This window comes from Malus sylvestris, chromosome 13 (genome assembly GCF_916048215.2).
Source record: "Malus sylvestris chromosome 13, drMalSylv7.2, whole genome shotgun sequence".
NCBI lineage: Eukaryota > Viridiplantae > Streptophyta > Magnoliopsida > Rosales > Rosaceae > Malus > Malus sylvestris.
Window position 1 is genome coordinate 5,748,734 of NC_062272.1, and position 21,364 is coordinate 5,770,097.

Here is a 21,364-nt window from a genome sequence, read left to right on the forward strand (position 1 = left end):
CAGTGACTCCCACCGGGATCTGCACATACCCCACCGGATTCTCACAGCACTGTCCCAGTATCGACTGATAATCGAAGCCCTCCAACGGCAGGCCCTCCAGCGAACGACCCGTTGTTTTCTGCAACGCCTCGCGCCGGATCGCCGCGGCTCGTTTGCAGTCCCCGAGCTTCGATTCGAGCTCGTAAGACGCTATCGTTCCGGACAACACCTACTCGACGATCTCCTCGTCTTCTTTAGAGATTAGCTGCTCGTCTTTCTTCTGCTGAGGCGGACGCGGCGGCGGTGATTCGAGAATGGGAGTTGCAGATGAACTCGAAAATGAAGACGAGGGAGTGGGTTTGTAGATCTAAATCCTCCAGGCCGAGAGGAGATGGGTAACGTGGGTATTGGAGGTTCGAGTCGCTGAGTTGATTTTCTTGCGGCGGTGCCGTGCCTCGTCACGGTATGCGTCAGGGGACTACGACCGCTGCTTGTAGAGCGGTGGAGGATTAAATGATAGATTTGATTATCCTTCCTTCGAATTTGACCCTGTCGACATCAGAGGGAGAGCCTGCGACTGACTAGATGGATATGGGCCTCAACTTTGTAGGCTGTCATGGTAGTATCCACCATTACGGCGGCACTTGGGCTTCATTTTGGATGGGCTGCTTTGAGAAATGCTGCAAGAAATGAGAAATGGGCCTGATTTGTAACTGAAGTCTGAGCAGGCATTGGACTTGACCCCGGATTGGGCTTATGGCTTGTGGCTTGAGCCTTTTGTTGCTGCTGGGCCGAGACACTCATACATATATTATTATTATTTTTTTTTTTTTTTTTTTTGTTTTGTTTTGTTTTTTTTTGTAAATACATAATAACATATGTATTCATTTTTTTTTCTTTTTTTCTTTTTTTTTTGTAATAAAATTGACTCTATTTAATAAAACATTTTTTTTTTATTTTGATGTGACTGAACTCGAAAAATTGAATATTCGAGCTGCCTACGTACCCCTCCAAAGAAGAGATCAAGTCGTAACGTAGTTCAAATACATACATATTTTTTGGTATTTTTTTTTGTGCCGTTTGCAGTTTCAACTCGTGCAGGCAAGGAGCATTGGTGTCGTTTGCAGTTTCAACTCGTGCAGATAAGGAGCATTTGGTGCCGTGTTGCAGTTTCAGCTCGTGCAGGCAAGGAGCTTTGGGTTGTCGCCTTTTATGCTCGTGCAGACCAGGAGCGTTGGTGTTGCCTTTTATGCTCGTGCAGACCAGGAGCATTGTGCCATGCAGTTTAGGCTCGTGCAGGCGAGGAGCATTTATGAATTTTGTCAAGCAATCCGGGAGAGGCGTTCCTCACAATTTTCATAGCAAGGAGCTTTGACCGCGTGATTGAAGAAGTCTTCGGGCAAGAAGTCGCGCATCGTGATGGCAACGGACGATTTTTGTGTCGTAATTTCATCATCTTCAACACGTTCACGTTGCTTTGAAGGTTGACAAGAGCTGCTTTGCCCCCTTTCCGATTGGTGGACTTGTGGATGAGACGTATGCTTCTTGTGCAATTTCTTAGGAGTGACTTGAGTCCATCCTTCAATTTTGCTTGTCTTGGAGGATGCCCCCAGCGGTTGAGGTGAAAACTTCGAGTCGGAAGAGCCAGAAGCGAAGGTGGTATAGTTTGTGTTCACCACATCGTCAAGATCTAGCTCGATGATTCCTTTCTGAGCCAGTTTCATGATGAGATCTTTCAGCACGAAACATTTTTCTGTTGGATGACTGATGAAGCGGTGGAATTTACAGTACCTTGGACTGTCAGTGCGATTCATCTCTTCTGGCCGTTTGCACTCAGGCAAACTAATCACCTTCTTTTCCAGCAAGTCTTCTAACATGGCAACCACATCAGAGTCGGGGAATGGATAAGTTTTCTCCTCAAGCTCCTTCAAAGTGCGTCTACGCATCTCTTGATCACGAAAGCCTTCGGCTTGAATCGCCTTGCCTCGTGTAGGGATCTTGACGGGAGCTGTGTTGACTGTCATTGCTTCTTTGGTGGATTTCCACGCAGTCTTCTCCAACTTTGGCCCAAGAACTTTGTCGTTCTTGTAGTCGGCGATCGGTTCTTTCTTCCCATGATGGGCGATGCTCAACTCCATGTCATGGGCGCGGGTGGCTAGCTCTTCGAAGGTCCGTGGTTTGATGCCTTGAAGGATGTATTGCAAACCCCATTGCATGCCTTGGATGCACATCTCGATTGAAGAGGTTTCCGAGAGCCTGTCTTTGCAGTCGAGGCTTAGAGTGCGCCATCTGTTGATGTAGTCAATGACTGGCTCGTCCTTCCACTGCTTTGTGCTCGTTAGCTCTAGCATGCTCACAGTGCGGCGGGTGCTGTAGAAGTGATTAAGGAATTCCCGTTCCAATTGCTCCCAGCTGTTGATGGACTCAGGCTCTAGGTCCGTGTACCACTCAAAGGCGTTTCCTTTCAGCAAGCGCACAAATTGCTTGGCGAGGTAGTCTCCCTCCGTCCCCGCGTTGTTGCAAGTTTCGACGAAATGTGCAACGTGCTGCTTTGGGTTTCCTTTTCCATCAAACTGCATGAACTTTGGTGGTTGATAACCCCTTGGCATCCTTAGGGCATCAATCTTCTTGGAATAGGGCTTCGAGTAGAACAAGGAGGTATGTGAGCTCCCTTCGTACTGTGCCTTGATGGTGTTGGTGATCATCTCCTGCAGCTGCTGGATAGAAAGAGATCCCATGAGTGCCGCTGCTTGGTCTGGCTCCGGCTTCCCATCGATTTTCTTCACCGGGGGTTATTCGTCTCCGCCAGCTCCTCCCTTTAGTGGATCATCCTCTGGGTCGGGTTTATCGTCGTCCTGCGCCTCCAGTCGGTTGACTAGTGCTGCAATTTGCAAGTCTTTTTCTTCCACAATTCGGGTTAGCCTTGCGATTGCTTCATTCATTTGAGCCAACTGCTCATCGATTGAAGTTGCTCCAATAGTCATGACTTGCATGGCTGAACTGTCGCTTGAATCGGCTTCGGAGAGCATGGATTCGGAGTATTTCCTTGGGCTTTCCCCCCTTGGTGCCCTTAGTGAGGCTAAGGTGATCAAAGGCTCGTGCCTTGGGTGCTTTTGTTCCCTTGGCAGAGTTGATGCAGAGGTGAAAGAGGCGGCAGAAGTAGCTCTTGCCATGCTTCGAGTCGTGATGCCCAAAGTGACACCAGTTGCGACGAGGACGCTTTTGTTCTTTGCGCCGGTTGCGGGAACAGTTTGAGCCTTCCTTGATGCCATTAATTTTGGAAGTGTGCTCGAATTTCTTGAACGGAGAAAGAGATGAGAGGCAGAGATTGTCCCACTGGGCGTGCCAATTTGTGAACACGGAAAATTCCTGAAACGAAAGAGACAAGAACAACGCGCACAAACAAATATTTGTATTTGATGATGATTTTGGGTTACAATCTCTCTTAAATTTGATCTTCTGATTCGATCTTCGTAAGGTGTGTATTTGTGGATGTGTGATTGATCCAAAGGGCCGTTGGGCTTGATCTAAGGATGAACGTTCTTCAAGGGCCGTGGACTTGATCTTGAATGTGGATTTGAGCGGATCTTCAAAGGGGCTTTTGGGCTTGATCTTTGAATAACAGTGACGAACGGATCTCCAAGGGCTTTTGGGCTTGATCTTGAAGAACAGTGATGAACGGATCTTCAAGGGCTTTTGGGCTTGATCTTGAAGAACGGTGATGAACGGATCTTCAAGGGCTTTTGGGCTTGATCTTGAAGAACGATTGGATGTGTGGATTTGTCGACGTTGTTGATCAAAAGGGCCGTTGGGGCTTGATCTTGGATGAACGGATGATGAACGATGGTGCTTTCTTCAAGGGCCGTCGGGGCTTGATCTTGAATTGGTGGATGGTTGATCCAAGGGCCGTCGGGGCTTGATCTTGGAAGAACGATGAACGAAGAACGAAGAACACTTTCTTCAAGGGCCGTCGGGGCTTGATCTTGAATTGGTGGATGATTGTTGATCCAAAGGGCCGTTGGGGCTTGATCTTGGAAGAACGATGAACGAAGAACGAAGAAGGCTTTCTTGATTCTTCGGGAACCTGGATGCTTGAGAGCTTCGGAGTTTCAGAGCTTCAGAGCTTCAAGGTGTAATATGAATTGGTTCCTCCTAAATGAATGAAATGGGCTTGTATTTATAGAATTTATCAATGCCTAATTTTGAATATAATATCCCAGATGAAATAAGTCATTTCTGCCAGGTGTTGACACGTGTCCTATTTGATGACTTTTCCAACTCATTTCAATTTTCGTTGAGTCACACGCTACGTGTAAAATTTATGTAATACATGAGCGTTGACACTTTGATTTATCGGTCAACATTTATTTACCGAAATTTCGATGTCTACAAGTGCTTCTTCCATAATTAACTTGCATGTTTACTAAAATTTGGTTTAATTTTTTTTTTCTTTGAAAGCGTTTTCAGTCATTCCGAAACACTTTACAAACAAACTCTAAAATTGTTGTTTAAGACCTTTTTGTACTGGTATTTTTATACACAGATCATTTTTGAATTTCTTCCCGTTAATTAAGAAGTAGTTCTGTCCAATAAAACAAGTTTTACTTTTAATTATGATAATTTGAGTGCTTGATACAAAATGCTAACAATTAAGGAGGAATGCACGTGTCATTATATTTGAGGTTGATACATGTTAGATTACTCCACCGACTCTAATGGCTTAATCATGTGAAAAATATATACAAACATGCCCTAATATATGATGTGAAAGTGATGATGAGTAGGTAAGAGAGTAACATAAATAATGAATTTGGATCATCGTCGGATTCATTTTATGAAAATTATGGAGATCCGTGAATTATATTTGTTCATCGTACATCGTGTAATCATAAATTATTTTAAATATTTTTATTTAAAATTAAATACAAATAGCACTTAACAAAAACTGATCACTACGATGAACGGACACGACAAAAACAGTACGTGTTGGATAAATAATAATATAATATGTGATGCAGGTGCAATATCCCTCTCTTTAGGCTGTTATCTAGCTAGCTTCACATGATTGTTATGAGTCGGATAGTTTGTAGATACATTTTAAAAATAACATAGTTGGCTTTACTTGGAAAAAAAAATCAAGTAGGTGGTTTTTGGTATGGTAATTAATTTGCTAAGAGTCAATACCAAGGAGTTACTTCCATGAAGGATCTAGAACTAGCTAGAAACTTTAACCATCCATTTAGGGTTATGATCCAACGAACAATCGGTATCAACATTAAGTCATTGACATGTACCAAAAGGATTTCATATACTAATAGTTTTGGTCTCATATGAGTGTGTTGTCGCATACAACAATTTCACTCAAAACTCTCCCCTTTCATGAGTGGGATTTCACCTGACGGTAGTTGAAGGTGAATACTTTGTTGCCTATATATGATCAAATACTATTGATATCTAGTCGATATCAGATGTCGTTATGGTGTTGATATAGATGTTGACATGTTTTTGCAACATATTGATATAATTTTGATATATTTCCACATCTTATCAATGTGCTAACTGATGACTATTGATATGTTATCTAGTATCACGCTTCAGCTACAATGGAGCAAAATCCTTTAAAGAAGGATGAAGCAACTAACGAAAATGGTGAGACATTTAAGGTAATTCTATTTAGGGCTCAAAGCTATCAATAATTGCAATGGTTAAAGAACACACTTTACGGCTCAAAGACGATCATATCCTCACGCAGCCTCTGGTTATAAGGAAATGTTCCACTAAAGGAAGGGCAATTTGAGGTTTTTACTGTCCCAAAGTACAGAGTATAGGAACTTTACCAACAATGTACATACCTAGTAGGTATTACCTACACATCCTAGACAAAAAGAAACGGAACAAATAATAATATTCTTTTGTTTGAAGAAAACAAAAAAGGCAGCCCAAAAATGAATGTATAAAAAAAATAAAAAACCTGAAAAAAGAAAGGGGAAAGCAGAAGCAGAGCACCACATGTGGCGAAGAGGCGTGAAGACAACAATCACAAAACCAAAAAAATGGTCTGGATTTGGAATTAGTTGGCTAACCAGAGAGAAGGTTTCTCTCATGCGTCTTTGACTGAATCAATCCACCCCACAAACAAGCATCTCTCTCTCTCTCTCTCTCTCTCTCCCCCTCACTTTCTCTCTCTTAAACCTTAATCCAGCTCAAGAAAAAAACACTTTTCTTTCTTCCTCTCAGCTGATAGATTAAGCATTTTACCAGAAAGAAAAGCGAAAAAACAGTCTTTGAAATGGGAACAACAACAAGCCCTTTCAAAGACCAATATCATCACTCATCATCTCTTGCCAAAAAGCTCTTGCCTTATGCAATCTATGTCCTCCTCCCCATTGCTGTAATCCGCTTGTACGTATACACTCCCTCTCCCTCTCTCTCCTCCACAGATCACCTCCCTCACTCCACTGAAATTACCATCTCAACCTCCTCCTCCTCTTATTCTTCCTCTCCTTCCCCATTGCCCCCCATTTCCTCCTCTCAAGGTACTTACTAAAAGCACTTTTGTCTGCAGTAGCTTTTCTTTAATTTTTCTAGTTGGGTTTTCTTCTAGGTACTTAAAGTTTGAATCTTTATCATAGATAACAAATATTTTGCCTGAATGTTTTGTTGGGTTTTTTCTGTGTGCAGAAGAGGAAAGGGCTAAAGAAACTACACCTTCATGTGACTACACCAGGGGCAAATGGGTCCATGAGAAGCTGGGCCCTTTGTACAATGGCACAACCTGTGGGACAATCAAGGAAGGTCAGAACTGCATCACCCATGGAAAAACTGATTTGGGTTATCTCTACTGGAGGTGGAAACCTAGCAAGTGCCAGCTCCCCAGGTTTGAACCCAGCACTTTTCTCCATCTTATTAGCAACAAGCACATAGCTTTTGTGGGGGACTCCATGGCCAGGAACCAGTTGGAGTCCCTCCTCTGCATGCTTGCCACTGCCTCTCCTCCCAACCTTGTTTACACAGATGGGGAGGAGAACAAGTTTAGGAGATGGAATTTTCCATCCCACAATGCCAATGTGTCAGTTTATTGGTCACCATTTCTTGTGAAAGGGGTTGAGAAATCACCAAATGGTCCAAATTATAATAAATTGTATTTGGATCAAGTGAATGAGAGGTGGGCTGCGGAGTTGGGGGGATTTGATATGGTTGTGTTGTCAGTTGGGCATTGGTTTTTGCACCCAGCAGTGTATTTTGAGGGGGATGATGTTCTGGGGTGCCATTTTTGCCCTGGATTAAACCACACTGAGATTGAATTCTATGATGTGTTGAGGAAAGCTGTGAGGACTACTCTAAAAACCATAATTGAGAGGAGAGGGAATGGGAGTGGGATTGATGTGGTTCTGACGACGTTTTCACCTGCGCATTTCGAAGGGGAATGGGACAAGAATGGGGCTTGTTCAAAGACCAAACCCTACAAGGAGGGGGAGAAGCAGCTTGAAGGAATGGATGCTGAGATGAGGCAGCTGGAGGTGGAAGAAGTAGAGGCTGCTAGGGCAAATGGTGAGAAATTTGTAGGGTTTAGATTGGAGGCATTGGATGTGACTAAATTGTCCTTGATGAGGCCAGATGGGCATCCAGGGCCTTACATGAATAAGTTTCCATTTGCAGATGGGGTTCCTGAGAGGGTGCAGAATGATTGTGTGCATTGGTGCTTGCCAGGGCCTATTGACACATGGAATGAGATTCTGCTGGAGGTCATGAAGAAATGGAATCAGGGGAAGTGAATGGAGGAGAAGAACTTCCACGTGACGGTGATGCTACTGTGGTGGTATTCCAAGTTGCACTTCCATTTGCTGATTGGGTTCCTGATTGGTTGGGAACAGTGACGCAGAGGCATCCCCGCTGTGGGTAAGTTTCTCTCAAGATTTAAGGAGAGCAAAGTGAGTTATTACAGAATCATTGGTCGGTTTTGTTTGTTTGTTTCATTCTTGTTCCCAGTATGTGTGGTGGTTATGAAGCTGCGAGAAGGCCAAAGAAGAGGAAGACAATCTGCATCGATTGTTTGTTTTGTTTGGGCTCTCTGTTGTAATGGAAGAAGACAAGAATGGGTTGATTGAAGATGTGGTGGAGAAATTTTGAGGGGGGCACATACGAAGACGTGAGTTAGGCCGGTTGGTGTGTTTGCTTCGTTACATCCACGTTTGGATCTTCTCCTCGTAAATTAGATTAGTTTTTGTCAAAAGAAAAACAAAATAAAAAAATAAAGGGTTCCACAGATTACAATCTATACGGTTGGAAGGTGTACGATTGAGTTGAATTGGAAGAAGTGGTATAGAATTTTGATAGATGATTGGCAAGTCCCTGTAGTTTGTTTGAGAACTCCAAATATACTGTAAATCTTGCCACTTTTACTACAATTTTCAGCCTTCATATTGTGTTCCAAGCCTTTCGGAAATAATTTTTTTTTTGTCAAAGCCTTTCGGAAATAATTAACTTGAATCCTTAAGATTAAGGAGATCCTCCTGAAGATAATCAAGGACTGATTCACCGAATTTTGTGCTCATGATTAAAACCGGTTTGTTATTAATTATTCTGTGAAGATCATATTTGTGAAAAAAAAAAAATCAATAAAATATGAGATTGTTTAGTCATCAAACTATATAAAAACATATGGACGGATCCTATAAAAGAATTACAAACCGTTTATTTATCTACTTTTATCGATTGACTAAACGATCTTAGTTTTAATTGATTTTTTGCAGAGATAATCTTTATAGAGTGATTTATAATATGAACGGTTTTGATTATAAACATGAAATTTCGTGAATCGACCACAAAGTATCTTGACCAGGAACTCCTCCTCATTCTTAAGGAGCCAAGCATTTCTCCTTTTGAGAATTTGTGTGGTTGCAAGTTTGTATCTTTCCTATTGTGTCTTGCTTCCCAACTTTTATGGACATTTCTAAACCGAAAAAAAAAAATGGAAATGCCTTAAAGTTTCAAAGTATTATGTAATAATATGGAGTAGTTTCAATTTCTCGTGCATACAAAAGTAACTCACCTTCCAATTGGTAAAAGAAAAAGCCCTCTACCATTTCAACATACCCTCAATTATCCAAAGTTAGTTACTTCAATTGGCTAATATGTTAACATATGCACCTTAAAAATGGTATATTCAATAGATCTATCATCCAATGTCTTGGGTTCGAATCCTTACCGCTTGATTTTGCTTGTATGAAAAAATAGACAATAAAATGACAAATTTGAGCATTTTTAATGTTTTGAGGATAAATTCTTCAATCTAAATGGTCTTAAAATCTAAATAAATTCTTCAATCTTTCTTTCTTACCAAAGTTTTTGGGCCAAATCAAAGGTTGAGCCCAAAACAAAAAAACCCTAGCAACTTTGAAGCCGTCAGATCCGCAGACCTTGAATGATCACCTCTTGCAGCCACCAAAACATCAACCAAATAGAGCCTCCGAAACGGAAAAGACACAAAATTCAAATCCATAGCCATCAGAGAAAGGAAGTTGGTAGGAAAGACATCCCACATACAACAGTGCCGAAATCGGCACACAAATGGAAGAAGGTGGTGCGAGCACCCGAGCTTAATAGCTCTACACACCTTCCGCGAAATCCGCAAAACGCGGTGGATATTTTATTTGCTTTGAGGTCTATATTTTAGTTTTGTGCTTTATTTGTGTTGGGCCTCTATTTATTGTTGTATATTGTGTGCTTTGTTGGTAATGAATTACCTTTGTCCAAAAAAAAAAAAAAAGATTTTGGGCCATTTGTGAAGGGACTTTAGAGGTCAGCAGCCCCAAAGTTGACTTTATGTTGCTTGTGTCCCTAAATATTTCTCCAAACTCCAATGGGCTTATGCAAGAAGTTATCTTTTGGAGCAGAAATAACAGCTTTTTCTGTGCAGTTTACAGGAAAATCCATAGGAAAAGTAGAAGAAAATGGGATTGCAGAAGATTTCTACTCCACACAAACAAGTAATAGAAGCAAGCGAGTGCAACCGTTTTGCTTTCTCATCTGCTTTCCATGGCTGCAACTGTTTCGCTCTCTTTCTCTTTGGATCCACAGCAGTACCACCAGCACCAGCACCAGCACCACTGCCATCTCTTCTCCGCCACCCACCACTTCAAACCCCACCAAAGCATTCCCTTCACTCCCTCTACCTCCTCAACTATTCTCCCCAAGTACCCACTTTCTATTTTCCCCAAATCAGACCGTTTCGCCTTCAAAGCCTCCTCCTCCCCATCTCATTCTCCCACCACCACCACCGCCACCACCACAGCTGCTGATTCCACTACTACTGATTCCACCACCATCACTACTGATTCCGATACTACTACTTCAACAACTTCGTCATTTCTCGAATACCCTCTTAGAACAGGTAAGTTTCTGAGCAGTGAAGAGCTCGAGCAGCTCAAACTCCTCGAGGATTTCAGGTACTACCAGGAATTGGAATCTGGGTCGATGTGGGTTCGGGTGATGAGGCCGGAGGAGTTGGACATCACCGTCGGGTTGCTCGCCGAGTCGTTCGCGGAGTCGATGCTTTTGCCTTCTGGGTATGTGTCTGTGCTGGGCTACTTGGTCAAGCAGTACTTGTTTGAAAGAATGGAGCTTCTTCCCAACACCGCCACGCTCATCGCGTTTTACAGAAGAAGAAAAGAAGAGGGCAAAGAAGAAGAAGAACAACACCTGGAAGAAGTAGAAGAAGAAGATGAAGTTGAGCTTTTGGCGGGGACTGTGGAAGTTTGCTTTAACAAAAAGGGTGCCGTTGCCTCTCCTCCTACACCAACTCCTCCCAAGAATTCGCCTTACATTAGCAACATGGCGGTGAAAAAATCGCTTCGGAGGTTTGTTTTGCTTCCCCAATTGAAGTTTTAAATTAGCAATTGTTGTTTCTTGGGCATGTTACTTGCTCGGCATAATTCCATTGCATTGTATTCTTGTCGTAATTCGCAGATTGAATGCGTTTGGTTTTCGTAATTGTATTGTTTTTTGAACTGAATGATCACAAAACTACCCACATATAACATCAGATTTGAAAAGACAAAGCTTTAGTTCACTGTGTCTCAAATGAGACTTGATTTAAGATTATGACTTCGTAAATTTTCAGGAGGGGCATTGGATGGCATCTTTTGAAAGCAAGCGAGGAACTAATCTCGCAGATGAGTTTCTCAAGAGAGGTGTACTTGCATTGCAGGATGATTGATACAGCTCCATTCAACATGTATAAAAAAGCAGGATACGACATTGTAGAGACGGATACCATTTTGGTTTTGTTGCTGTTGCAGAGGCGCAAGCACTTAATGTGCAAGAAACTTCCAGTCTTAACCAACTTTTCAGAATCGGACACGTTCTGTTCTCAAGAGGAATTAACACCATGACTGTTTATGTGAAAATGATAATATGTGTCTCTGAGGTACATGCAGTTGCTGCCATAATCTTTTTTGTAGATTTGTATTGATAAATCATTAAGCAGTAAATCTCATACTGTTGCCTTGTTCCTTAAATCCATTGCTTTGCTCAGGATAGATGATTAAAGGCCTTGAGGTTGTCAAGATTATCCAGCTGGGTTGTCTTTTGCGTAGAATGCTTGATCCTATGTGCCGATTGCTTGCATTTTGTAATGTATATGGTAGAGACTTGGTTTGTTGCAGGTAATCTCAGCAGTCATTTCTATTTGTTGTATGTTGTATGTAGTCCTAGGGACCTAGACTTCTAACCTTAATGCAAACACATATAGTTCAATGACCATATCCACTCTAGTTTTGGTACACGTGTGTTAGATATTGAAGGATTCAAGTAAATAGAGGAAGGATGAAGGATTCAAGTAAATAGAGTAGGGAACAATAGATATATATGAAACAGTAGTATTATTCTTTCTGCCTTGCGACTTTGTAGGCTCGTACGGAAGACATATATAAAGTACAAATTACATATACTCTGAGTTTACAATACATAATTTACGAAAGGTTACAAAGTTTCCAAAACATAGTGATACAAGAAAATGATCCCCTCTTAGATTGGAATCTCATTCATTATTAATTTACATCGTAGGCTTTCTTGATCTTGTACACGAAAACCAACTTCAATTTGATTGTTTTGTGATGAATTCTGTCTAATATATCTACTCAACTGCATTCTGTATTTCTCAATCCTTATCAAATTCTCTTCGTGGGTCTTGTTTTTGAGATCATAGGTCACCAAGCTTTGAAGATTCAACAATTCTTTTATTAGCAGAAGTAAAGGATTTTGATTATGTTGTACCTTATCTTCATCCTGCAATTAGAACATGTGTTTGTTAGGAGCCACGGCCACTCCCAAGCCTTTCGCATTTGTATAGATACTCAACTGGAGCTCTTTCACACATTCTGCCATGGAGGGTCTCTCACTGCTCTCCGGACGCACACATCTTGATGCCAGGTTTGCAAACATAGCTATAGATTCCATGGTGTATGAACTTCGACTCAGCTCAGAATCTATCACCTTACGCAGTTTCTTCCTGTCGTTCAATATGTGTCTTACCTGAAACATATGAACTTTAGTCGTGTTTACTTTAACAACCTAATGTACCTAACCAGCATAATAAGCAGGAGTGAGAAAATATATACTCTACCTGTAGCACTAGGTTTTGATCGTTTGGTCCCAGGGTAATGTCAACGGCTTGACGTCCAGTCAGAAGTTCAAGAAGAACCACTCCAAATGCATAAACATCACTTTGTAAAGTGAGTTTTCCAGTCTGTTTCCAAATACACCTCTTGTTATGTAACATTGTTTTATTTTTATTTTATGAATAGTGTGATCAAAATTTCTTACAAGCATTCATTTGAGATGGGTGGTTGTGAATTAAATGAATAAGAGTGAAAATTACAGGAAGCAGTGTGCATCACAAGCATATAAACATGTCGCTTATGAAATTTCTGGAGAAAATCCGCCTTTGTGTCAAACCATATTGTTTTTGTTCGCATTTTTTACAGTACTGAACACAGAGAAGTTGCAGAATGCATGAATTTTGATAGACTATATTGTTTGAGAAACAAAATTTAATGCAGCCATATGGAATGTTCAAAGATGCGTACCGATGTATACTCGGGATCAAAATAGCCGAATGTTCCGAGCACTCTAGCAGTCACGTATATTTCCTTGCCCTCCGGCATCATCTTGGCGAGTCCAAAATCCGATATCTACATGAAATCGTGATTAAATTTCAGCTCTATATGTTTTGTTCAAAGTTCAAAACCAACATGAGGCAAAATTTCAAATCAAGCAACACGTTTTTACCTTTGCTTCAAAGTCGTCGCTTAAAAGAATATTGGTGGATTTGAAATCTCTGTGAACAATAGGAATCCCGACAGCAGAACTAGAATGCAGATACGCTAGTCCCCTTGCTGCTCCAAGTGCCACCTTGAGCCGTCGAGGCCAATCCATTTTCGCTTCCCCGATCCCTGTCGTACGATTAAAGATTGTTCCGAAGATTAGCAAACTGATTAATTGTTCCGAAGATTAGCAAACTGATTAGTTATTCGCACGTGAATTAAGCGTATGTATGCATTCCTAGTTGAAATCCAACCATTTAAGTGATCTTGCAGGTTCCCTTTCTGCATATATTCATACACCAGAAACCGTTGCTTCCCGTCAGCACAATAGCCGATCAAAGAAACCAGATTTGGGTGTTCAAGTCTGCTCAAGATATCTACTTCCACCCGAAATTCTCGTTCTCCCTCAGCTGCTTTGAAAGGAGGCAGCTCCATTTTCTTGATGGCTACAACCTTTACATTCCCAAACAGAGCACACATCAGTATGCGCCTGGACAACTGAGTTGTTCATAAATCCAGAAACTCATTCCTACAACGAAACATACCTCTCCTGACCGCAAAGTTCCCCGGTATACACGCCCAAATCCTCCTTTTCCGAGCAGATTTTCTTCACTGAAGGAACACGTTGCCTCTTCCATTTCTTTGAGTGTGAAAATTGACGAGCCATGATGGTGTCTTTTCGTCGGTTGGGGGGTTTGATCCTCGAGCTGCCAGTACTCCACCGGTTTATAAATCCCTGAAAGGGGATCACACGCAAATCATAACAAAACGTTGGAAACGAACACCCGCAAACAAAGCTGCAAAGAAAGAAAAGAACAATTAGAGGAAAGAACATACAAGGGTCTGTAAGGTCGTGGGACTTCGACCGCCGACGCTTGTTCCATGCCGAAACTAAACCGAAAGGCATAACGTCTCTTTAAGTTTGATCCAGTTTTTTTCTCAGGACTGAGGATTGAAATGCATGAGAGGGTAGAAAACGAAATCGAAATTTTCGTAATTTGAAATATACAGAAGAATAAAAATATATATATTACGAGAATTGGGTCGAGAGTGTACGTATAGAGCAAGTGAAGTTAAATTAGGAGAGGAGAGTACTCAACAAATCATCCACCAACAACCCTAAAACGGTAGCTCTCACTGCACAAACAAGTCCTTGAAGAAAAAGAAAAAGAAAAAGGAAAAGTTGGGCATTGCTTTTGCTTGCTTAATATTGGATGATGGGGAAGTTGTTTGACAAGGAAATTGAAGCTACTGCAACAGCTCTTGTTCCTTACATTTTTACGATTTAATTTCTCAAAAAAAAAAAAAAAAAAGGATTTGCAGTTGAGAGGGTGCTTTCATATCTGTTCATCTCATTTTTTGTTGTTGTTTTATTTGTTACTATTTTCTAATTTTTGAAAATTTGACATGGAGCAATATGATAATTTCAGTCGCTATCAACACCCAAATGGGACCCAAAAGTTTGATATTATTCCAATCTTTCGTTTTGAAGTTACTTCCCAGTTCCTATATTTTTGAAGTTACTCAAAAGCATCACATATCGATCGATGGGAGTGATAAAAAGTAAAAAGGTTATCCAGAATCCCACAAGTGATAGTTGTGTGTGTGTGTGTGTGCCAACGATGAACTTTTTCTAGATTCTAGACCAAATGAATAGCAATTCTTTTCTGGTTGTGTGAAAAGGAGGCCAGGACATTACAACGTGTATGCTCACGTAAATCCTAAAACCTCGTTTGATATTTCGAATTGTATCAAATATTTAGTTAAATGATTAATTTGTGCATCGAACAAAATTGATTATCTGGTTTGGTGTTTATTAGATGGGTAAATAATGCGAGGCGTATCTCTGACACATCAAATGTAAACTAATTTACAAAACAAAGCGAAAAAAGAAGCAACATCAAGAAAAGTGAAAAGAAATAAGATAGCATTAATATCAGTAATGTTTTTCATATGTCCTCACGCAACATTAATGATTCATCTGAAAATCGTCTTTTCCATTTCATATATGGTTGCAGTGTTGAGCAAACTCGCCTCTAACTTAGGTGAGTCGTCCTACTCTGTTAATATCATCTATACACCAGGTACATAATGTTGAAAATTTGTATGAAATGATTGAGTTACATAACTCAATTGTTGAACAGATCAAACTTAAATACTAACTATACATATGTTGACGTTATATCAATCGAATATTGACAATAAATTGATCAAACATTAATAAGGTATCAATTAACATTAATGACGGATCAATCAAATATTGAAAAGTGATACATTTCAATAAAAAAATTTGACGAATGATAAGTTAATTTACACTAAATTCATCGGGAAAGAAGAATCGAACACGGAACTTCAAGTCAAAGAGTGAATATATTCTTAATCAGTTGAACTACAAACCACTTGCAATGCTGATACATTTCAATAATTTGAATTTTGTAAACTCACCATTTCAGTCAATTTTCTGATAATTGTGAAAATTGATTTGAAAATGTGAATACTCCTTTAATTAATATCTTATGATATAATAAAACACTGCCAAACTACAAATTTGTAGCTAGGTTTAACATTTTCCTATTTCTTTTAAATGACTCCTGCAAACCAAAAACACCAATTAAAGTATTGGGCCCTTCTCCCATTCCTTGCACACACATGATGCATGTGAATGCTATCAGTTTTTGTGGTGTTTCTGAGGGTGGTTAATAAAGTGGCAGTTGAGCTTATTCTTCCTGAATTTAAGACCTCCAAAGCACTCAAACTAGTATATATATGGATCCCTAATTCTCAGAAACCTCAAGCAATTCTTTAAGAAAATCAGTCAATTTCCTCTGATTACATTCTTGTTCTAGCTAAAGCTACCACATCTATATATATAAAATGGCTTCATGTGATGGAAAGCTTGAAGTAGAAGTTGAGGTGAAGTCTCCTGCACAAAAGTTTTGGGAAGCCCTTAGGGACTCCACCACTGTCTTCCCCAAGGCATTTCCTCATGACTACAAAAGCATCGATGTCCTCGAAGGTGATGGCAAAGCTGTTGGATCCGTTCGGCTTATTACATATGCTGAAGGTAACACATGCATATATTATCTTACTATGTACTTAAATTATAAATTCACGTACATCTGAGACAAATTTACAGTTTGACAAGAGAACACTTCCTTATAAATAATGTATTTCCTTGCCGGTAGGTTCTGCACTTGTGAAAGTATCAAAGGAGACGATCGATGCAGTGGATGAAGTCGGAAAGGCGGTTGCTTATAAGGTGATCGACGGAGATCTGCTCAAGTACTACAAGAGCTTCAAGTGCACCCTAACCGTGACTCCCAAGGGAGACGGGAGCTTGGTGAAATGGTCGTCTGTGTATGAGAAAGCACACGAACAGGTTCCCGAACCAAGCATCATCAAGGATTTTGCTGCCAAGAACTTCCTGGAGCTCGATGCCTATGTTCTGGCTAATTAATTATTTGCAAGCTTAAATAAGCCAGCTTTGGAGATCATTGGAGTTTTTACTTAATATATAATGGCCAAATAAATAAGATGAGTCGAAGTATGCATGCTAATGCACAAAGCTGGTTTTATCTAAACCCAAATCTGTAAGCAGATTGCACCCTATTATATTTTGGGTTTGGATCTTGTACTTTTATATGCTAGTAATGTTTCAATGTTTGTGTCCCCTCACTTTCACTTTTATCGCACGTACAATTTGAAAGAAGAAAAAGAAAAACATGTAATTTGGAATAGCAGTACTTTTTTTCTAATTTATTTATTTTTGATTTTTTTTAAATATAAAGATTTAGCTGGTTCCTTTACCATGATAATCCAACCTTCTAGTGGTCGAAAAAACTCACAGCATGACTTTAATTTTTGAGTTTGGAGGTAAGTTGGACAGAGTGAGTTACCTCATTGGGAAGGAGATACTCTCCGGATCTCTTCCACCAAAGTCATCGGATCAAGTGATCTAGACTTTTAAAATTTTATCCAACGGCTCACCTGTTTTGATCATTTAAAAGCTATAATAATTTTTAACCGTTAAATAAAATTTAAAAGGTGCGAATCACTTGATCTAATGATCTTGATAGAAGAGATCTGAAGATGATCTCTTTCCACCTCATTGGACCCAATGATCAATTCCCGAGTCAGAGCCTACCAACGACCTTGGATCACATTTATTTGTTAGGAAAGCACATCTATTTCTACTTTTGCCTACCTCTTTCCTTACGCTTGTTATTGTCTAAAGGTAAGTCAATAAGAAAAGTAGTGGTTGAGTTGTGTGGAGGCATGTTCTTCTCCTTATTTAACAGAACTTCACTGCTGAAATTTCAGAAAGAGATCCTACTTACACTTAATTTCAGGTGAACACGTGTCTAAATTTTGATTTTTTTAATTAAAATTTGAACACGCATTCATCAGGAATTGGGTGTAAGCTGGAATTCCTGCTGAAATGTTCAGCAGTGAAGTTACTTCCTTTTCTAAATTGGAGGGCAATTGGAGGGCGGGGTATTTGCTACGGGATGGATAGATCGTCCAAAGGCATGATTAATTAAGCACGATATGATTTTGTGCCACTTTTGTAATATCAAAGCACAAATAAGTTTAATTATTGCTATTTGATGCAGTATAGGAGCTAGAAATTGCTCTCCTAAAAAAATTAGACCAAATATAGTAATAACTATATAAAATTATTATTTTTTTGGATACTTTAAAAAGTTTCTATGTACCTTATTTTCGAATTTATTGCAATGTCATACCCTTCATTAGTTGTCTATTAATTTTTCTGTTAAATGCTGATGTAGCATGAGACGAGATTCACTCCTTATTAAAAAAATTAATTAAAACTTAAAATATTAAAAAAATATTAACTAAATATTAAAAAATTAATTAAAAAAAACAAAAAAAACAAAACAAAACCTCCCCCAAAACGCCGAAACCTTGTTGTCAAAAGGATAAATCCATTGCTCTCTCTTTATCTGTCAGGTTCGTCTTTTTACTCTCTCTTTTTATTACGTTTCTGCTTTATTTCTTTGAATTTTGTATTTTTGCTTCATTTCTCACACATTATGTTTGATACAAGAAAACCCACCTCAGAAAGTTTGGTTCTTGGCAAGGGTTTTGCTGCTGCTGCTGCTACTTGATTGTACATTCTCTCTCCTCTGTATCTCTCTCTCTTCCAGAGGGTGTGTTTCTGTGAAATGGGTGCTCAAGATTTCTGGGTTTTCATTTTTGTTATTGGGTTTTGCTTACAAGCTCGGGTTTCGAGTTCTCAAAACCTGACATGCAATCCAAATGATTTGAAGGCATTGGAGGATTTCATGAACGGTATAGATTCTGTGATTGATGCGTGGGGTAGCAATTTCTCATCTGATTGCTGCAAATGGGCAGGCATCACTTGCAATTCTTCTTCCTCTCTCGGATTGAACGATTCCATTGATACTTATAGAGTGGTTAAGTTGGAGCTTCCAAAGAGAAGGCTAGTGGGAAATCTCTCTGCATCTTTAGGCACTTTGGACCAGCTTAGAACCCTCAATCTCTCTCAAAATTTCCTCAAACACTCGCTTCCAATTTCGCTCTTCCATTTGCCGAATTTAGAGTTCTTAGACTTGAGCTCTAATGATTTTTCCGGCCCCATTCCTTTCGATATCGAATTGCCTTCAATCCGGTTGCTTGAAATTTCTCAAAACTTTTTGAATGGTACCCTTCCGGCCAGCATCTGTGACAAGTCTACTCAGCTTCGAGCACTGAAGTTGGCTGTGAACTACTTCTCTGGCAACCTCCCACCAGGTCTTGGCAATTGTACTTCCGTGGAGGACCTCCGTCTAGGCATGAATAATTTCAATGGCGGTGTGCCCGAAGGTCTATTTCGTCTGCGAAAGCTAACCCAGTTGAACATTCAAGATAACAAGCTTTCCGGGGTGCTCAGCGAAGAATTCGGTAACCTCATTAATCTTGTTCATTTGGATATCTCAACTAATGAATTTTCAGGAACCATCCCAGATGTTTTCCACAGGCTTGGAAGATTACAGAATCTTGTATTCCATTCAAATCGTTTTGGTGGTCGGATACCCCCTTTCTTGTCGAGTTCATCGACCATCTCTTTGCTTAATTTGAGAAACAATTCATTGCAGGGCACAATTGATCTTAATTGTTCAGCAATGACTAGTTTGACCACTCTTGATCTCGGTTCCAATCAGTTTGATGGGCCTATTCCCTCCAATCTTCCCTCTTGTCGACATTTGAATAATGTCAATCTTGCCCGTAACAACTTCACGGGCGAAATACCAGAAAGCTTCAAGAGTTTCCATAGCCTCTCTTACCTCTCGCTGTCAAATTCCAGCGTTTCCAATATCTCTTCTGCCTTACAAATTTTACAGCAATGCCGGAACCTGACTACTTTGGTTCTCACCTTGAACTTCCGCGGCGAAGAATTTCCTGCTGATCCGACCCTTCATTTTGAAAAGTTGAAGGTTCTTATTATTGCAAATTGTAGGCTCACAGGTGTAATACCTCAATGGTTGAGTACTAGCAGCAGATTGCAATTTTTGGATATATCGTGGAACCAATTGCAAGGAACAATTCCAGGCTGGTTTGGCAATTTTAGCAGTCTTTTCTACTTGGACATGTCGAATAATTCGCTTACGGGTGAAATCCCTAGAAGCTTAACTGGATTACCGAGCCTCAATAGTGGGAGGATCTCCATTGAGGAACCTTCCCCTGATTTCCTTCTACTCATGAAGAGGAATGTAAGTGCACGAGCGTTGCAGTACAATCAAGTGTGGAGATTTCCACCGACGCTGGGACTAAGTAACAATAATCTTAGCGGACCAGTCTGGCCCGAGTTTGGGAAACTGAAATTGCTTCATGTTTTGGATCTCAAGTTCAACAGTCTAGCAGGACCGATTCCGAGTAGTTTATCTGGCATGTCCAACTTAGAGACTCTGGATTTGTCTCATAACAAGCTTTCGGGGACACTCCCGCCTTCGCTGGTCAATCTCAACTTCTTGTCCAAGTTTAGTGTTGCAGACAATCAGTTATATGGGGTGATCCCTACAGGAGGTCAGTTTTCGACCTTCTCAAGTTCAAGCTTTGAAGGGAACAGTCTTTGCGGATACGATGCTTCCCCTTGTCCAGCAGGACTGGATGCTCCTCTGCGAACATGGTTCGGGAAATCGAGCAAGGATTATACAGGAGTTATTGCCGGAGTCGGTGTTGGATTTGTATTTGGAATAACATGTTTCATTGGACTAGATAGGTACGTCTGGACTTTTTAAGGAGAGTACATCCTTCTTTTTATTTTATTTGTATTTGGAATAGCATGTACATTTACGCTCGTGGTCTAATGTATAGAGTCGTAGCTTATGGTTGTGTGAGTGAGAGAGATTCCAGCACCGACATATTCATATGCATCGACACTCGCACACGAATGGTGGGAGGTGCCGCATACGAACTTGTGTGCAAGAATCTCTCCCAAGTGATGAAGGTGGATTCCTTTGAATGTAACAAAAGAAAAGCATATGAAATGGAAGGGTTGCAAATTAGATAATACTTGGCTCAGACCATGCATGAAGAGCTCCTCAGTTTACCCACTTACACATGCCTAAAGACCATGCCTGGAGAGCTCCAAATTATGGACATAGATCCTATCCGGTTCTCACTATTTAGAGTCCAAAGAGTAAGAAATCCGGATCACACAAGTTGAATCTGACAGTTCTTATTAACTCAATACCCATGCCCACTTCACACAAATTGTAGACCCTAGTCACTCTTTCTCTCTCTTGAACTATCCAAATTTTCTAGTCCTTACTCCCAAGGCTCCAAACAATGAGATGCAACGATAATCCAAATTCACCACCACAATCGAATTATGAGGCCCGATCGTCGAACTAACTAAACGATACGACCTACACACAGAAAAAGCCACCCCTAATCGACGTTTGGGCTGGTTTAAGTCTCCCTCCATTGCCCGAGCCAAATGCAGGTCCTCACTTGTGCTTTCTTAGTTTCAAAAGGCCTTGGGCTAATTACGACCTAGGAACTATACAGCAATTAAAGTATTGGGCCCTTCTCCC

The 21,364-nt window shown here is 40.4% G+C and overlaps 5 protein-coding genes across 8 annotated transcripts; 4 read left to right on the forward strand and 1 right to left on the reverse strand.

Annotated features, from left to right (window-relative positions):
* Positions 1 to 5,983: 5,983 nt before the first annotated feature.
* On the forward strand, positions 5,984 to 8,400 carry LOC126596325 (xyloglucan O-acetyltransferase 1-like). Its single transcript, XM_050262875.1, has 2 exons — positions 5,984 to 6,515; positions 6,661 to 8,400. The coding sequence occupies exons 1-2, from the start codon at positions 6,269 to 6,271 to the stop codon at positions 7,752 to 7,754; spliced, it is 1,341 nt and encodes a 446-aa protein (XP_050118832.1). The 5' UTR covers positions 5,984 to 6,268; the 3' UTR covers positions 7,755 to 8,400.
* A 1,450-nt stretch (positions 8,401 to 9,850) lies between these two features.
* Positions 9,851 to 12,864, forward strand: LOC126596333 (uncharacterized). Of its 3 annotated transcripts, XR_007613945.1 has the most exons (4): positions 9,852 to 10,838; positions 11,102 to 11,407; positions 11,516 to 11,645; positions 12,188 to 12,864. XR_007613945.1 is itself a non-coding variant. In XM_050262884.1 (3 exons), exons 1-2 carry the CDS (start codon positions 10,018 to 10,020, stop codon positions 11,370 to 11,372), a joined length of 1,092 nt encoding a protein of 363 aa, XP_050118841.1. In that variant the 5' UTR covers positions 9,851 to 10,017; the 3' UTR covers positions 11,373 to 11,407; positions 11,521 to 11,742. The 3 variants fall into 3 exon arrangements, 2 of the variants coding, with proteins under 2 accessions (XP_050118841.1, XP_050118840.1); XM_050262884.1 differs by lacking the exon at positions 12,188 to 12,864 and having other exon boundaries at positions 9,851 to 10,838; positions 11,521 to 11,742; XM_050262883.1 differs by lacking the exon at positions 12,188 to 12,864 and having other exon boundaries at positions 11,516 to 11,742.
* On the reverse strand, positions 11,845 to 14,608 carry LOC126596332 (probable serine/threonine-protein kinase PBL28). 2 transcript variants are annotated; one of them, XM_050262882.1, is made up of 8 exons: positions 14,361 to 14,608; positions 14,142 to 14,249; positions 13,850 to 14,040; positions 13,559 to 13,757; positions 13,270 to 13,433; positions 13,068 to 13,172; positions 12,605 to 12,727; positions 11,845 to 12,513 (listed from the first exon to the last, which is right to left on the reverse strand). In XM_050262882.1, exons 2-8 carry the CDS (start codon positions 14,209 to 14,211, stop codon positions 12,274 to 12,276), a joined length of 1,092 nt encoding a protein of 363 aa, XP_050118839.1. In that variant the 5' UTR covers positions 14,212 to 14,249; positions 14,361 to 14,608; the 3' UTR covers positions 11,845 to 12,273. The 2 variants fall into 2 exon arrangements, with proteins under 2 accessions (XP_050118839.1, XP_050118838.1); XM_050262881.1 differs by having other exon boundaries at positions 14,142 to 14,607.
* A 1,462-nt stretch (positions 14,609 to 16,070) lies between these two features.
* Positions 16,071 to 16,979, forward strand: LOC126596336 (MLP-like protein 423). The gene is made up of 2 exons (XM_050262887.1): positions 16,071 to 16,368; positions 16,490 to 16,979. The coding sequence occupies exons 1-2, from the start codon at positions 16,179 to 16,181 to the stop codon at positions 16,759 to 16,761; spliced, it is 462 nt and encodes a 153-aa protein (XP_050118844.1). The 5' UTR covers positions 16,071 to 16,178; the 3' UTR covers positions 16,762 to 16,979.
* A 1,279-nt stretch (positions 16,980 to 18,258) lies between these two features.
* Positions 18,259 to 20,838, forward strand: LOC126596321 (phytosulfokine receptor 1-like). Its single transcript, XM_050262872.1, has one exon. It carries the CDS (start codon positions 18,491 to 18,493, stop codon positions 20,564 to 20,566), a length of 2,076 nt encoding a protein of 691 aa, XP_050118829.1. The 5' UTR covers positions 18,259 to 18,490; the 3' UTR covers positions 20,567 to 20,838.
* Positions 20,839 to 21,364: the final 526 nt, after the last annotated feature.